Source organism: Haemorhous mexicanus, chromosome 3, assembly GCF_027477595.1.
Source record: "Haemorhous mexicanus isolate bHaeMex1 chromosome 3, bHaeMex1.pri, whole genome shotgun sequence".
Lineage (NCBI taxonomy): Eukaryota > Metazoa > Chordata > Aves > Passeriformes > Fringillidae > Haemorhous > Haemorhous mexicanus.
The window spans coordinates 19,432,496-19,447,646 of record NC_082343.1 but is presented as its reverse complement, the minus strand read 5'-3'; the positions used below and the strand labels follow the sequence as shown (position 1 = coordinate 19,447,646).

Here is a 15,151-nt window from a genome sequence, read left to right as displayed (position 1 = left end):
TGTTCAACCCCAGATGCTCTTGGGCATTTTTCTGTCCCTCAACCCAGCGGTATGGTACAACTAACTACAGATGCTCTTGGGCATTTATTTTTGGCTGTGTTGTTCAAACCTGGATGCAGTTGGGCAAATTTTCATCCCTCAATCTAGCTGTGTTGTCCAACCCCAAGTGTTCTTGGGTATATCCTCACTCAAGCAGAATTCTGCTTAACCCTGCTCTGGGATGCTCTAGGAATGTAAATCCCTCAACTCAGCAGGTTTTTAGGGGCCCGTCCTGTCCCATTTCCTAGTGGATTGGGCTAGGAAACATTGCTCCCTACCTCCGAGGGGTCCAACCCCTCCCTGAGACCCAGTCCCAGTTACCCCGGGGGACTCTTTCACTCCTTTTATCACTCGCTTTGTCTCTTTACTGGCTGCTTTTCTTACAGAAAGTTGGAAACGCAGCATGGGAGACTCTGCACTCACTTGGCAGGTCTGGGACAACCAGCCCACCTCTCATTCACACATATTCATCTACCCCACTGCCCCCCTGAGAAATACTTACCCTTTTTCTGGCTTTGTGCTGCCCAGAAAAAGGTACCCAGACGTCCATAACTCTTTGTTTCTATTGTCTCATACTGTCCTAATTCAAATTGTCCAAATTATTATTACTCTAATTGTATTACTATTTTTATAACCATTTTATTACTATTAAAATTTTAAAAATCAAATTATTGGCATTTTTCACACCCTCAAAGGAACACAGGCAGATAATGGAAGGGGGAAGCCCAAGTAACACCCTGCTGGGATGCTCTCAGCGGCATCACACGAGAGTCATCAGCCCATCAAAGTCAATCTTTGCAAGTTCAGGGGAGCAGAGGAGCACAATAGGCGGCAAGAAGCCAAATAAAGACCCCAGGGAAGGGACACCTGGTTGCCTGCCAGGGCTGTCCCAGGACAGCTTTAGACCCACATTCAGGCATGAACTCCAGTGAGGTGGACACTGGGAGCAAGTCTAGATCATCTCTCTCACCTAAGGAGGAGTTGCTTCCCAAGGCTGAGGGATACCCTATGGGATGCTGGGGAAGAACATTTTGAAACTTCACAATCTAAATTAAAATACTCCAAACCCAGTTGAAAATCTCCAACACAACCCCCTTGTTGTCGGATATCATATATGAGCTTGCTACCAAGTCCCAGGATCAACTGACAGGGCCTTCTCCCAGTCAGATCTCTTATGAAGCTGCAAGCATTTCACTGGCCAGATCCTGAGGGGGCATGGAGTTCAGACCAATGAGAATATCCAGACCGGGTCTTTTAAAAATCTTTATAAAGAGTAGCCTGGGAAAATAAACTTCTGTGCCACATGAACATTGAACATCGGGGGTGAGTTGTGTCTCTGTCTCCTTGCCCCTTGCCCCACATCCAACGTAACACCCCCTGACTATTAAACAGTGCGGAAGCAGCATTCTTAGGGAGTCAGAAGTAAAGGAGCACTAAGGTTGGGAATGATGAGTAATTGCCTTTAACAAAACATAGTTACAGCGAGTATTTCACTTAATGTTTAAGACACGTTGTCTTAAGGCACTTCTCACAAGACCCATGTGAACCCAGACCAAAATCCCAGAGGGAGGTTCAAGCACTTAACCCTCCATAATTCTACAGACGCGGCATTAAAACAGAAGTAGTATTTGGAAACCATTTTGTTGTTATTTTCAGGCAAACTGGAATTCTGGTTTGTGATAACACATGAACAGTTGCTTTCCAGACACAGCAACACTGCATATTTCAACTCATGGGCATGACTGCAAAAACAAGTCTCTTCCAGGAGGTAGAGGATTTCTCAGTATTTCTGTGCCTCTGCTCTTTTAAGATGTATTTAAAATCAACACTGTTTGCATTTCACACAAATATTAAAGTAACATTACAAAAATTCTTTCGGTAATTCTTTCTTCAGACATTATCACTTGATTTACATTTATTTTATTATAAAATAAATACCAACCAAAGTGGTTTTACATAAATACATTAACAAAAAGTCTAGTACTGAGTCAAGAGGGTCTGCCTAAAGGTTTTGGAGTACCACCAATACAAAAGTCAGTTTTACAGAGGAAAAAGTACCAAGAACCTTAGGGACACCTTCTCATCAAGGCTGAACAGAGCAATCTGGAGGATCACATATTCTCAGGCAGACAGGATTGTGCCTAGTCACAATCTTCTTCAGCATCCGAAACCTTTTCAGTCGAGCTTTGCAGCCTTGGTGTGATACATATTTGAAGTATTTGCAATCTAAGGAAAGAAAAAAACAACAACACTAAAGTTACACCATGATACAAGCAAATACAAAATGCTTTCATTATTTAAATAATATGCAAACAGCTAAGAAACTTTTCAGTAATTAAAGGTATTAAAATCCAAGACATGCTCATTAGAGACATAACTTCAGCATTAAATAATCTATCCTCACTTAGCCCAGCAAACATTCTACATGTATCTAAATGCTTGTTATCTTGCACAATGCTTTTTTCTCTTTCATTTTTGCTCTGCAAATAAGATCAGAAAGTAAAATTTCAAGAGTGTAAAGCAGCATTGATATAATACATTATCATATATATACATATATTAATTTATGATGCTAGATAATGAAAACAGAAGCTCACATTGAGACCAGTAAGTACTGAAACCTCATTCAAGAAAATCTGAACGGGAATGCTTTTATTTGCCATCTGGAAATAAAAGGGAGATACCTAATTCTACTGAAAGCAAAACCAAAAATATCCAAAGAGCTTCCAACATTAAGCTCTGTTTGTTCTATGAGAAATTGTTCTATGAAGTGCAGAAGAAAAAGTCAAACCAGTCTACAAGCCATTGTCTCCACACCATATTCCCATTCTCAATTTAACAGCTGATTTTTGGCCTGATCCTCCCCTTGTTTTGGCAGCATTTCAAATAATGCTACTAAAGAGTAATGATCTTCACCTTTTTACTAAATTGATGATGCTTTTCATTCAGACTCTCCCTCCTTTTTCCTGCATTACAACATCCCCGTGGTCCTTAATGACCAGCTGACACCCAGCATTGCTGAGATACTGCCCAGGCTGGCATCCAGCAAGCAAACTCCCTGCATTCCTCACAATATTCCCTAATGAGGGTGTTGTGCATTTTTGGAGTTATGGTTTGAAGGTCAAACAAGACAAATGGTATTGTGGCTGCTCAACAAGGCTAGATAAAACAATTCTAAACCACAATAAGACCAGACGCCTCACTGTTAAATATCAAACCAACTTAAATGAACCTTTCATGTTTAGCTTCAAAAACAAGAATCTTATTTAAAAGAAAGAAACTGTATTTCTTCCAGGCAGCAGAGCAGCTGCATCCCATGTCATTAGGGCTAGAACTAGACATTATTTCTGTTCCATGAACTGTAAAGAAAAAAAAGAAAATCATACCCTTTCCCAGCAGAATTCCAGCCACCAGAGCTTTTTCATATGAAAGGCTTTTATTTTCCTGCCAATTCCTTTTTGCCAAGTAACGGCTAAAATGGAAGTCTGGCCACCAGTCCTTCCTGGAGTTCCACTCTTGCTTGATCCAGTCAAGATGCTTCTCAGAGCTGGAAAAAGGTTAAACAAATTAAAGAAGAGGTTAAAATGTAATGGAAAGATTATTAGGAGACAGTGAATGTTATAATCAGCTTGCTACAAATCTCCTAAATTGCCAACATAGACACACTGACTTTATACCAAAACACTAATACAAGCATTTTTACATAAAACTAACAATTATTTTTTAATCTCTGGCAACACTTGTGAGGCTGGAAGTGAACTCTAGCAGTTTTATTAAGCCTTGGCAATAGCACAGATTATGGTTTAAAATTAAGCAAGCGTTTCACTTGTCTGCCAGTTTTTCAGTAGTAATATGGAAGTTTCTCCAGGTTTGTCAACAAATGAGTAGTATGAAGGGGTTGCTTTGTCCTTAGGAAAGGTTTGTGTTACTCCAAGCATACTCAAAGACTAACTCATCCCCAACAGTTATTACTGTTAGGCAATAACACCCTTAAACCAAGCATTTCAGCAACACAAACTCCTTCCAACCCCTCAAGGGAATCTGCAAGAAACACGAAGAGGGAGTTTTTGCAAGGGAAGGTAGAGACAGGACAAGGAGGAACAGCTTTAAACTGGAAAAGGACAGGTTTAGATTAAATATTAGGAAGAAATTCTTCACTGTGATGGTGAGGCCCTGGGTCAGGAATGGCTTTAAACTGGCAAACGACAGGTTTAGATTAGATATTAGGAAGAAATTTTTCACTCTGATGGTGAGGGCCTGGGTCTGTTTTGCCCAATATAGTATTTGGTGAGTGGTTTCTCCCTGTCCTTCTCTCAACCCATGAACACTTATATTTTCTCTCCCTATCCAGTTGCAGAGTAGAGGGATAGAGCAGCTTTGGTGGGTGCCTGGAATCCAGCCATGGTCTGCCTACTACACTGCTCTAATGGGAGGTGTCCCTGCCCATGGCAGGGGAGCTGGAACAAGGTGATCTTTCAGATCGCTTCCTACCCAAACTATTCTAGGATTCTATAAAACTATCTACAGCAGGGAAGTGACATTCCCATACAGTGATCAAACTGCCCAGTATATTTAAAGATACTCTGAAGTTGTATATGAAAGACAAAAATAAAGGCAAAGTTAGAGCACAGAGGGTCGCTGTGTCCACTGCCCAAATGTGGAGACTTGACAAATTTGTTTCAACACACTGCATCAGAGCTACTTACATTACAATTTGTTTCACCTGTCTTGCCAAACAGCTCCATGCTTTTGCATTTTCTTTCCAGCCAGCATAATCCAAGGCTGCAAAAATAACTTCTAGGCCCAGCTGACGCTTTTTTCTTTTCTCTGGAAAAAGATGAGGCTGATTAATGAATTACACAGATCAGGATAAACTCATTAGTAAGGCACAAGTGAAATACAGTTCTCCACTTGGCCCCTCCCCCCAGTGCTGCTACTTTAAACATAAGTTATGTTTATTGGTATAAATTTCTTTAAAAACTCCAGGTTATTCTCATTAGTTATGAAAAGTTGGCAAATGTGTCACACATGAACTGAAAAAGGGAGGTTTCAGACAAAAGGTCTCTTTTTCCCCCCTCCCAAAGGAGAATAATGGTTTGGGTTGGAGAAGACCTTAAAAATCATCAAGTTACAACCCCCTGCCATGGGCAGGGACATCTTCCACTAGAGCAGGTTGCTCAGAGCCCCAGCCATCCTGGCCTTGAACACTTCCAGGGATGGGGCATCCACAGCTTCCCTGGACAACCTGTGCCAGTGCCTCACAACCCTGACAATCAAGAACTTAATCCCAAAATCTTTTCTAAACCTCCCCCTGTCAGTTTGAAGCCATTAACCCTCATCATATCAGAGAAGAGAACAATCTTTCTTCATTTACATTTCACCAATCTGTTGACCTGCTGAGACATACCAAGCCACAAGAAGACAGACAGCTTAGAGTACAATTGATCAGCATGGAAAAAAAATAGTCTTCAGATTAGAAGACTTTTCTACCAGTTTGAAGATAATGCTCCCTTACAGAGAAGGAAAATTTTGCTGTTTGATCATTAACAATGAACTAAAGAATAGACACATTCCAAGAAAGAAAAAAATAAATAGAGATTCCAAAAATGGAATGTAGACCTTGGAATTTGGAGTAGGGTGCCTAAAAAAAAATTAAGTTGTTTTTGAGATCCTGCCTGTGCTGTACAACTGCTTGCTTTGCTCAGCCTTTAAAATAAAAAAAAAAGCACTTGTTTACACAAGTTTGTAAATGATTGCTCATACATCTATCTTAAGAGGTTATGGTGATTGAAAAGACGGCATTTGAGTGGGTTTTTTGGGATTATTTCTTAAGAAACAAAACTCACTTCAAAAGCAGAAAGAAGGCTGTAGGATAATCCAGAATAGTTTTCTGAATTTACCATAAATGAAATGAACAAAGGTAAAGACTTACTTGATTTTTGAAGCATGGTATTAAAATCTATCATTAGTTCATGAGAAGGAACAATATCGTGCAAGATCTGAAAAATAAAAGACAAAACCCAGATAGGTTATTTTAATGTGAAACTTTTGAAGACTCTTACCTGACCAAGAAAAGCACAGGCTTCAGAGCTTTGGGTGCTTTTAGTTTGGAAAATTAAGCAATCTGGAACTTTGGTGCTTTGATATAAAGAACGGATCTCTAGGTCCATTTTGCACATTTGTGACACTGCTCTGTGACACCACAGATGAAATACCTTGATTGCTGTTGACAAAAACTGCTTTTGGCAAATACAATGTTCTGAAGGAGCAGCCCAAATGCATATCCAGTGTCCCTTTTTTTGAAGGCAATGTAATTTTTTCCCTAGGACAGTTCTAGCTCCCCTGTACACTGCTCTGTGCATTGAATCAGTTTCTGGACTTATCAAACCATTTCTATGATTTATCTCTGTTTTCTAAGAGACTCATGTCTAAAGCCACTGCTAAAATGCAGAGGAGAATTTCATGCAAATCTGCTACAGTTTCAAAGTCTAAAACAAACAAAACAGCCTTACAAACCTGTTTTTAAACAAAACTTGCACTAACAAAAGCACATTTGTGCCATCAAGTGGCAAACCATGGTTTGCAAGGAGTACCAAGGGCAAGAAAACCAGGAATTTAAAAGCTTAACCCAACAAGGTCTTGTCTGCCAACAACCAGCAGGCATTCACTTTTAGCTTTAATGTACAGCTCATTGAAAACAAGCAAAGAAACTAATTGCTAGACAGGATCAATAGGTGAAAGAGAAGGCATTTAATGATTTGTACAATATTGTAAGGATCAAACTGTAAGAGAAATCAATGCATGCTATACACAAGTCTGCTGATACAGACTTCTGGAACCATGTGAACATGTTCTCTGAACTTGCTTACTGCCTTTAAGTGATATGATGTACCAGTCAAAAGCAAAACAAGAACTGGAATTCAAGGAGAGTAAAGGATTCTGCTCCCTCCCACTAACTTACCACTACTTCCCACAAAGTATACAATAGGATAAATAATGTTACAGAGCTCAAGCAAGCTGTCAGACCACCCCATGACTGACACAGACTGAACCTCCTAAGGGATACCTACCTTCAGTGCAGATATGAGGGATTTCTTTGATTCACCCTGCCTCTTGAGGAAGTGATAGAGGTAGACATGGGCATTGGGGTTAGCAGGGAACTTTGAGTTGTAGGCATATTCATTTAACACTTGGTGGGCCTCGTTGTGATCACCATAGAACTCCAGCAACTAGAAGTTAAGTCTGTCATTAGTTTGTCAGATACAGGGAACCAAACTCTTACAATTAATTCTGGACTGCCACAGAGCCATCCAGTAGCACAGTCTGTATAAAAGAGTGCAGTGTATTAGATAATGCATATTAGATAATTACATACACACCCATCTTAATTTTACTGGCTACTCTCAGGACAGAGATACAAGAATTCACACACAGAAGCTGCTCTGGGAGAAAATGCCTTAATACCTACTTAATTGTCAAAGGATTATCATCCCTTGCACACTGGAAAGAGATGCTGAAGGCATCTGCCATATCTCTAGAGACAGAACTTGGCAGATGACAGCACCAAGGAAAATTCTTGAGAGTCCTAGATTGCCAAGCAATGTGTATGTGTTAGAGGTGTGGCAGTTATCTTCTGTTAATTAGGCAGTTTTCCTTCTCTTCCACAACCCATCCTCCCTCCAGAGAGATATAATCTGTTAATGGGCCACTGACTCTCACTGCATGACTGATAAAATTACAGCATCCCATTGTGAGATGCTCCGCCCAGGGGGAGGAGCCAAGCATTCATAACTACATATAATCTGAGATTCTGGGACAGCAAAACAGCCTTTCCAGTGGATTCCCAGAGGAAGAGTTCTGGATTCCCAGTGGAACAGCTGCCTCTTCACTTCCAATCTTCAGAGGAAAACTACACCCTTCTACAGGATCACTGCTCCAACAGAACCACATCTGACACTCCAGGAGGACTGCAGCCACAATTTCAACTGGACTGCTACCAACACCCTGACCCACAGGGTGTCAGTTTGTATTCTCACTCTGTCAGTGCTGTTTTCATTTACCACATCGTTTATTTTATTTTTATTTTCTTCCCTAATAAAGAACTGTTACTCCTGTTCCCATATCTCTGCCTGAGAACCTCCCTTAATTTCAAATTTATAACAATTCGGAGAGAGGGAGTTTACATTTTCCATTTCAGGGGAGGCTCTTGCCTTCCTTAGCAGACTCCTGTCTTTCCAAACCAAGACACGTGCTTAGAGAAGTCAGAGCTTATCAGTGTTCACAAAAAGTAAAAGATCTCTTTAAAATTACTAATTCTTGGTTACAAATCCTAAGTAGGTATTTTAAAAACCCAAAACAGAACAGAGAGGGGCTGCATATTTGGCATCTCTACCATTTCATGTATCCAGAGAAAATACTGCCCCTGCCATAAATCAAAGTGTTCTCAGGAATTTGAACTAAAGCAGCTATGCTCCAATTTTTGCAGCCCCACAAAAACAAAACATGTAAGCTGTTTGTCTACTTCTTTTTCTTGACAATGAACAGATAAAAGTTCTTTTTGTACTGAGCTCAGGCTCTGCAGCTTTACCAGGAGTACGCTGTGCTCTGTATCAAAGACCGTGACATGCACATACAAATGTGTTGCTTTTGAAATACTTTGTTTTCACTTACACACACAGAAAATAATTTGCATATGGGCATCTTAATGAAAATTAGACAGGGAAACACAAAAGAAAGAAAGCCATCTGTAAAGCAAGCCCTTACATCCACATAGCATTTCACAAAGACATCCCAGACTCCAGGTATTTTAATAATCTCCTTCAAGTTCACTGCTGCTTTCCGGAAGTAACCGTGCATTTCCTGCTCAACAGCCAAGTCTGCAAATCCATCCTCACCTACCAAAAGATAAAGGAAGGTCACAAATTATTAACTCTGCCAAGCACAGGGATCTTGAAGTGCTGCACCTTAGGGATGATCACATTTTGCTAAGCAAGGACTTCAGCCAGAGAGCTTTTAAGAAAAGACTCCTCAGTACTGAAACAAGACATTTTCACTGTTTCTCATTCAAATTTATAATCAGTTTCAACTTATGGAGCACAATGAGTAGGACGCCAAGAGAAGATGCTACCAGCACAAGGTCCATAAGCCAAATTCAACATCTGGTTTTCAAAGAAACAGAGATCTAGTGCAAGTGATAAAACACTGCCAGTAGGTATATATAGAAACATATGTGACACATGTAGCAACTTCCATATCTTTAAGGAAACTGAAATTCAAACACGAGTGTTGAGGACTTTGCTATCACTCAATATTCCAGCAGCAATCATGCACTTGCACACCTATTAAACCACTGCTTTAGGGGAATGCATTCCTTTGATCATTATTTTAGGTGATGCTGGCTGGACATGGGGAGAAAGAGTTTCAGAACAGCATTTCAGGGCACTTCAGAAAGTGCTATTTTGGCACTGCCATCACTGCTGATATAGAATTCTGTACCAGCCACACCATCACACACTGATGTCTGGTAAAGGAAAAGGTGTCATTGCAAACCATGGCATCTGCATGAGCAAGCTGAAGCTACAGCTCAATCCAAAAAACACTTACCATGCTCTAACAGGAATTTCTTCTGCTTAGACCAGCTACAGTAGTCCAAGAGCCCCCTGTAAGCCTGAATCAGCTTAATTTCCTTATCCTGAATGGCTGTTTGCTCTCCAAACCTCCAGCTTTCTGCCAGGGACAGGTTCTGGTAGGCTTCATCTATTTGCCCATTACAGAGGAGATGGAAGACATGCTCCAAGCAGACCTACAACCCAAACAGTCCAAAACACAGCATTCCACACTCAAATGCAGAGAGTCTAAGCAATACAGCAAAGTTCTACACACAGGTGCAAATAAAGAGGAGACTTGCTGACGTGCATAAAAATATTGCCAAGACATGTAATGAAGAATTTAAATTATTTGTGTTGTCTCAAAAACCTGCTTGTCTTTAACATGCGCTGTACCTGATTTAGAAGATCTAAAAATGACCTGAGGAAACCCAGCTGGGCCACATTTGCTTATTTTTCAGAGCACCTGAAAGAGGCATGTTCTTCCATCCTACCATGTTGATTGGGCATGATAAGATAAAAGCCTAAACCTTCTGTTAGCTCCAGAAAACCCTTGTATGGAACTTCTTTTGAAGACCTTTAAAAACAGTATAAAAGACAGAAGCACCATCCCAAGTGCACAACAGCCAAGGAAACTAACATTATAGGTTTGAATGAGCAACCAGAGGGGAAAAAAACATTTTAAAAAACCCCACAACTGTGTGACATGGGTGTGCACAACATACAGTTTTATAATCAGATTAGCTACTCAAAAAGTGAGAGGTAATGAGGCAAAATTTAAGTACAAATGTTTAGTCAGCAGCACAGTGGTCAAATGAAAGACTGAAAATAAAACTTGGCAGGTGATTACCTGTATTTAGATGTCATTGGGACATACATGAAAATTAATTTGGTTCAAATTAAAAGATTAAAGGGTTTTTAAGCATTTCTAAGGATTGAGAACATACATCTGTGATCAAACATACAGACAAAATGAGATAAGGTTAGGCATAAAATGACCTTCAAATATCATGCAATTGGTAACTCAAATGCTGGGTTTGAGTTTTATTGACACTGGCTTTGAGTTTTATTGACACTAATGTCAGTAATTTCAAAAGAGATCTGGAAATTAATATTCAAGTAAGTGTTCAGATAAATGTGAAAAATCATCAGGGCTGCTTTAAGTACACTCACCTTCAAGTACCTTTTTACTCCTAAAGTTTTCATCTGTTCCATGAAACAGCTGAACTCTTTCATCCTGCTTTGGGAATGATGCCACAAAATTTCAGTTCCTATTCTCCAAATCATCTGTTAATGGGGAGAAAGAAAATCAAAACCAACCTTAGTACAAAAATGGCAACAGACATCACATATAGTCTTACTAAACTTACAGTTACTGTAGGACATGAAAAATGTACATTTGAGCTGCAAATAAAAAATACTACAAAGCATTATCTACTGCTATAGTAACCTACTTACTCATCCAGTAGGACTTTTAGAGTCATTCAGTGGTTCAGAATAGCTCATTATAAATGCAGCACTCCAGAAGAGTTTATGAAAACTGCATGCCAGAGGGTTCCTCCTCCCCTCACTGAAAAGTTATGTTCTTTTTTTATATGATCCCACTAAGACACCAGGTATACACAACTCTTTGAACTTAATAGCAAAGATCCTTTCCAATTTGATGTAGCTCCCCAACTGCATGCACTTGTTTCCAAAGTCTGAAAGCTAGCAATACTCAAGTACTCCATTTATTTAAAACTCTGATTCTTTTCCTTCCACCTGCTTCCATCTTGACACCTGCAAGGAGTTTTGCAGCTACTGGAAAAGCTGGTAACAACCTAAATAAGACACCAACTTGCAAACAGATTTTGACTGATGACATGCCAGAACCAAACACATTTACTGCTTTCCCATTTTAGAGGACTACCTTGACTTTTCATATATACACTGCTGATAGAGTGAACTTATATAAAGCCAAGTCTTCTTCTGTTGTGACAAGGATCTATTAAAAAAAATCAAGCCTGTGATTAGCTAATTAAGACAGACGTTGGTCCTGAAGTATATGGATGCTGCTTTGCAAGTATTTTTTCAGCTGCAAAAAAACTCAGATAAGGAACATGGGCTTACCTCTGATGGACCAATGTGTTCTCTGGAATAGTCCTTTTCTAGTGACTCAACATAGCACATCAGGAACTCTGCAGCCCTTTTCCACTGCTTTTGTAGCAAGGCATCTTGAATGTAATTTAAACATGCTTCCTTGCTCTTCTTGAAGTTTAACTTGTGTTCATTGGAAGATGCTAAATAAAGAACAAAAAACCCAAACAAACAAACAAACAAACAAATCAACTAAGCCCACAGCAGTCACAGCCCTTATTCAGATAGCCACATGCTCTCCCTTTCAGCATTTTTCTTGTATGGACACTATAGAAAGTCATCTTAAGCTCTGTGGTTTTGAAGATGAACAGGGAAGCAAGATTATGGGACAAGCTGGAAATGTGATATGGAATGACATTTTCCATAAGCAGCACATAGCTGTGCTTGAAATTGCCATTCACTTGAAACAGTGAATAGCCAATTATGTTACACTACTGCCCTACTAGAATCACAGAGCCATGGTGCTTTGATAACTTCACAGTACATTTTGTCATATTTTGGGGACTATTCTCTTCACTTATTAGTCATCACCTAAGTTTGCGATGCCACGGTGCTGTAGATTTGCATGCACACAAACAGACTGTTCCAGTACCAAAAGCTAAACAATTCCCACAAAGATAAATGTAGAGAATTATTCTCATTTGAGTAAAAGGCTGCAAAGAGGTCTCTTGGTCTTTTTACATCAACAGTAGTTCAATTTATACTGAAACCAGCACAAAACTGAAACTTCATTCCTGTGAAGTGTGTTTAAAGCTCACAGCTGTATGACCCTACAACAATTCTCATCCAGAAAAAGCCACCTGCAAGGCACATGAAGAGCTCACCAAGAGACCTCCTATCTGGATACTGTAGGTAGAGGAATAACTCAAACAATGGCTAAGTCAGGTAATCACAGAACCATGAGAGTTAGAAAGGACCTCTGGAGCTTATCCAGTCCAATCAGCTGCCAAGGCAGAGTCACCTGGAGCAGGTGACACGGGAAGGTGTCCAGGTGGGATTTAAAAAAGTCTCCAGAGAGGGAGACTCCACAAACTCCATGGGCAGCTGTTCCAGTGCTCTGCCACCCTCAATCTAAAGATCTCCTTCATGCTGAGGTGAAACTTCTTGTGCTTTAGTTTATGGCCACTGCACCGTGTCCTGCTGCTGGGCACCATTAAAAAGTCTGGCATCATCCCCTTAGCACTTGTCTTTGAAATATTTACATGCATTAATGAAATCCTCTCTCAGTCTTCTCCAGCTCCTCTAAAGAGGCCCAGCTCCCTCAGTCTCTCCTCATAAGATATGCTCCAGACCCTGAATCATCCTTGGTGCCCTCCGCTGGAGCAGGAGCTCCATGTTTCTCCTACCTTGAGGAGCCCAGAAATGGACACAGCACTCCAGATGTGCCTCACCAGGGCTGAGTAGAGGGACACGATCACCTCCCTCGACCTGCTGGCACTGCTCTTCCCGATGATACCATGGGCCCTGCTGCCCACAAGGGCACACCGCCGGCTCACAAAATAACTACGGTTATTTCGAACCTCCTTCCCGGCGCAAGCAGACGGTTGGGCGGATAGAAGCTGAAACTCTGCCACCATTCCCAGGTCAGCACGAAGGAGTTCACAAAGAGAACGCACAAACGCCACCCCCTTACCCGGCTGCGGCGGCAGGAAGGGCAGATGCAGGGGCGGCTGCAAGGCCGCCTGAGTGGCGGGGCTCCTCCTCCTTCTTCTCCTCTTTCCCTCCACTACCACCGATGGAGCCTCCACATAATCCTCCAGGAAGCTGTCCATGGCGCCGCGGGCAGCCGGGCTCCGACCTCACCTTGCAGTTCAGGGGGGCGGGAGGCGCCGGCCGAGCCAAACGCGGGGGCTCAGTAGGGGCCGGGCGGGCAGCGGCCGGACCGTCTTCTCAGGCCGGCACCTCCGGCAGGCAGCATTGACGGGAGATCCCGGCAGGCGCCGCGTCCCGGGAAGCGCGGGGCGGGAGCGGCCCCTGCGCGTGCGCGGCGAGGGGGCCGGGCGGCGCTGCCGCCGAGAGGGGGCGGGGGTGCGTGGTACCTCTGCGGCGTTTCCCCCGCTTCTTCCCCTTGCGTGTGGGGAAAAGAGGGATGCGGGACAAGGGTGAAGCATGAGCGATGAGGTGGAGCACGGGGGGTAGCTGGGTGTGTGCAGGGGTGTAGCAGAGAGGTGTTTATTTCTAGATATACCGCAGTCAGAGCATGACTAGAACCGTGGCTAATGCACTGGTTGTTCCAAAGATAAATTAGCGAGATCCTCCTGTCACTCTTCCCATTAGCTGTATTGCTTCTTTCCTGTTCCTTTGTTACTCATAACGTTCTACAGAAGAAAGAGATTCCGAATCAAAATCCTGTGCATTGTAGAGTAATGATGCTGCCTGTGCTCCTGCTGGATTTTGGGAATTCATCTGCCTTAGCCACAGCATCCGGTTTATACAAATCTGTGCTGGAACTTTCTTTAAACCACTTTGGAACTGAGTTTGCCCCGGACTGTTTTGATGTGTATAAAGTCCAGTTTACCGCATAAGATCTCAGAGAGTAGTTGTTTTTTTTTTTTTTTTTTTTCCCAGAACTGGAATGGGAGAGTGAGTAAATAATAAACTGGCTCGGATTAAAGGTTCCAGTATCTTGGTTCAGCTGTGATCAACAAGCAGTGTTGGGAATAGTGCAAGACAGAACAGTTGTGTACAGCATTTAAACACTTAAACCTCAATATCATACCTTAATATGGTATTTAATAAATCAATGTGGGGAAAACAGAAGTCTCCCTTTGCTTTTTCTTTATTTTTAATCCTGTGTTCTTCCAATAAAGGCCAGCATTTCAGTTCATGAGTATTGTTATTAATGGATAATTAGCTAACTTGATTGACAACAATAGAATGTTATGTAACACCACATCTTTATTACTGCCATTTTCTTTGACTGTCCTTTATATTTTGTACCTTGTGTGAGTGCCTCTCTGATCACTGGTGTTCCCCAAGTTTGATGTCACTTCCTACAACACTCCTGATCTTCTGTTAGCTCAGTATTCTAATTTCAGAATCAAACTTATCCCCCATTTTTTGGTTAAAGTTCTCATGTTTGCACACAAGAACATTTACTTTTGGCTTGTTATTTTTATTTTCCTGTTTCATACATAAGTGAGTGTTTCCTGATCCTTAGGTAAACTTAGCCAACTGATCTTGTCAATGGGTATCAGCTACTTTAGTAGATATTTTAGCACAGAAAAGATAGGAGAACTGCTTTTTAAGAGTAGGTGAATGTTAGATACCTCATGTACAGTGGGACTACACTCATAGCTGAATACATATGTCCAAGACTGGGGTTGAAAACTGGAAGGAAATTTTGCCTGAAATATCTTAATTGAACTAAG

At 41.4% G+C, this 15,151-nt stretch overlaps 1 protein-coding gene across 1 annotated transcript; it reads right to left on the bottom strand.

Moving 5' to 3' along the window:
* Positions 1-1,289: 1,289 nt before the first annotated feature.
* On the bottom strand, positions 1,290-13,740 carry TAF1A (TATA-box binding protein associated factor, RNA polymerase I subunit A). Its single transcript, XM_059840995.1, has 10 exons — positions 13,414-13,740; positions 11,754-11,923; positions 10,818-10,931; positions 9,643-9,841; positions 8,803-8,933; positions 7,110-7,268; positions 5,972-6,038; positions 4,746-4,866; positions 3,426-3,586; positions 1,290-2,265 (listed from the first exon to the last, which is right to left on the bottom strand). Exons 1-10 carry the CDS (start codon positions 13,550-13,552, stop codon positions 2,123-2,125), a joined length of 1,404 nt encoding a protein of 467 aa, XP_059696978.1. The 5' UTR covers positions 13,553-13,740; the 3' UTR covers positions 1,290-2,122.
* Between the last annotated feature and the right edge of the window lie 1,411 nt (positions 13,741-15,151).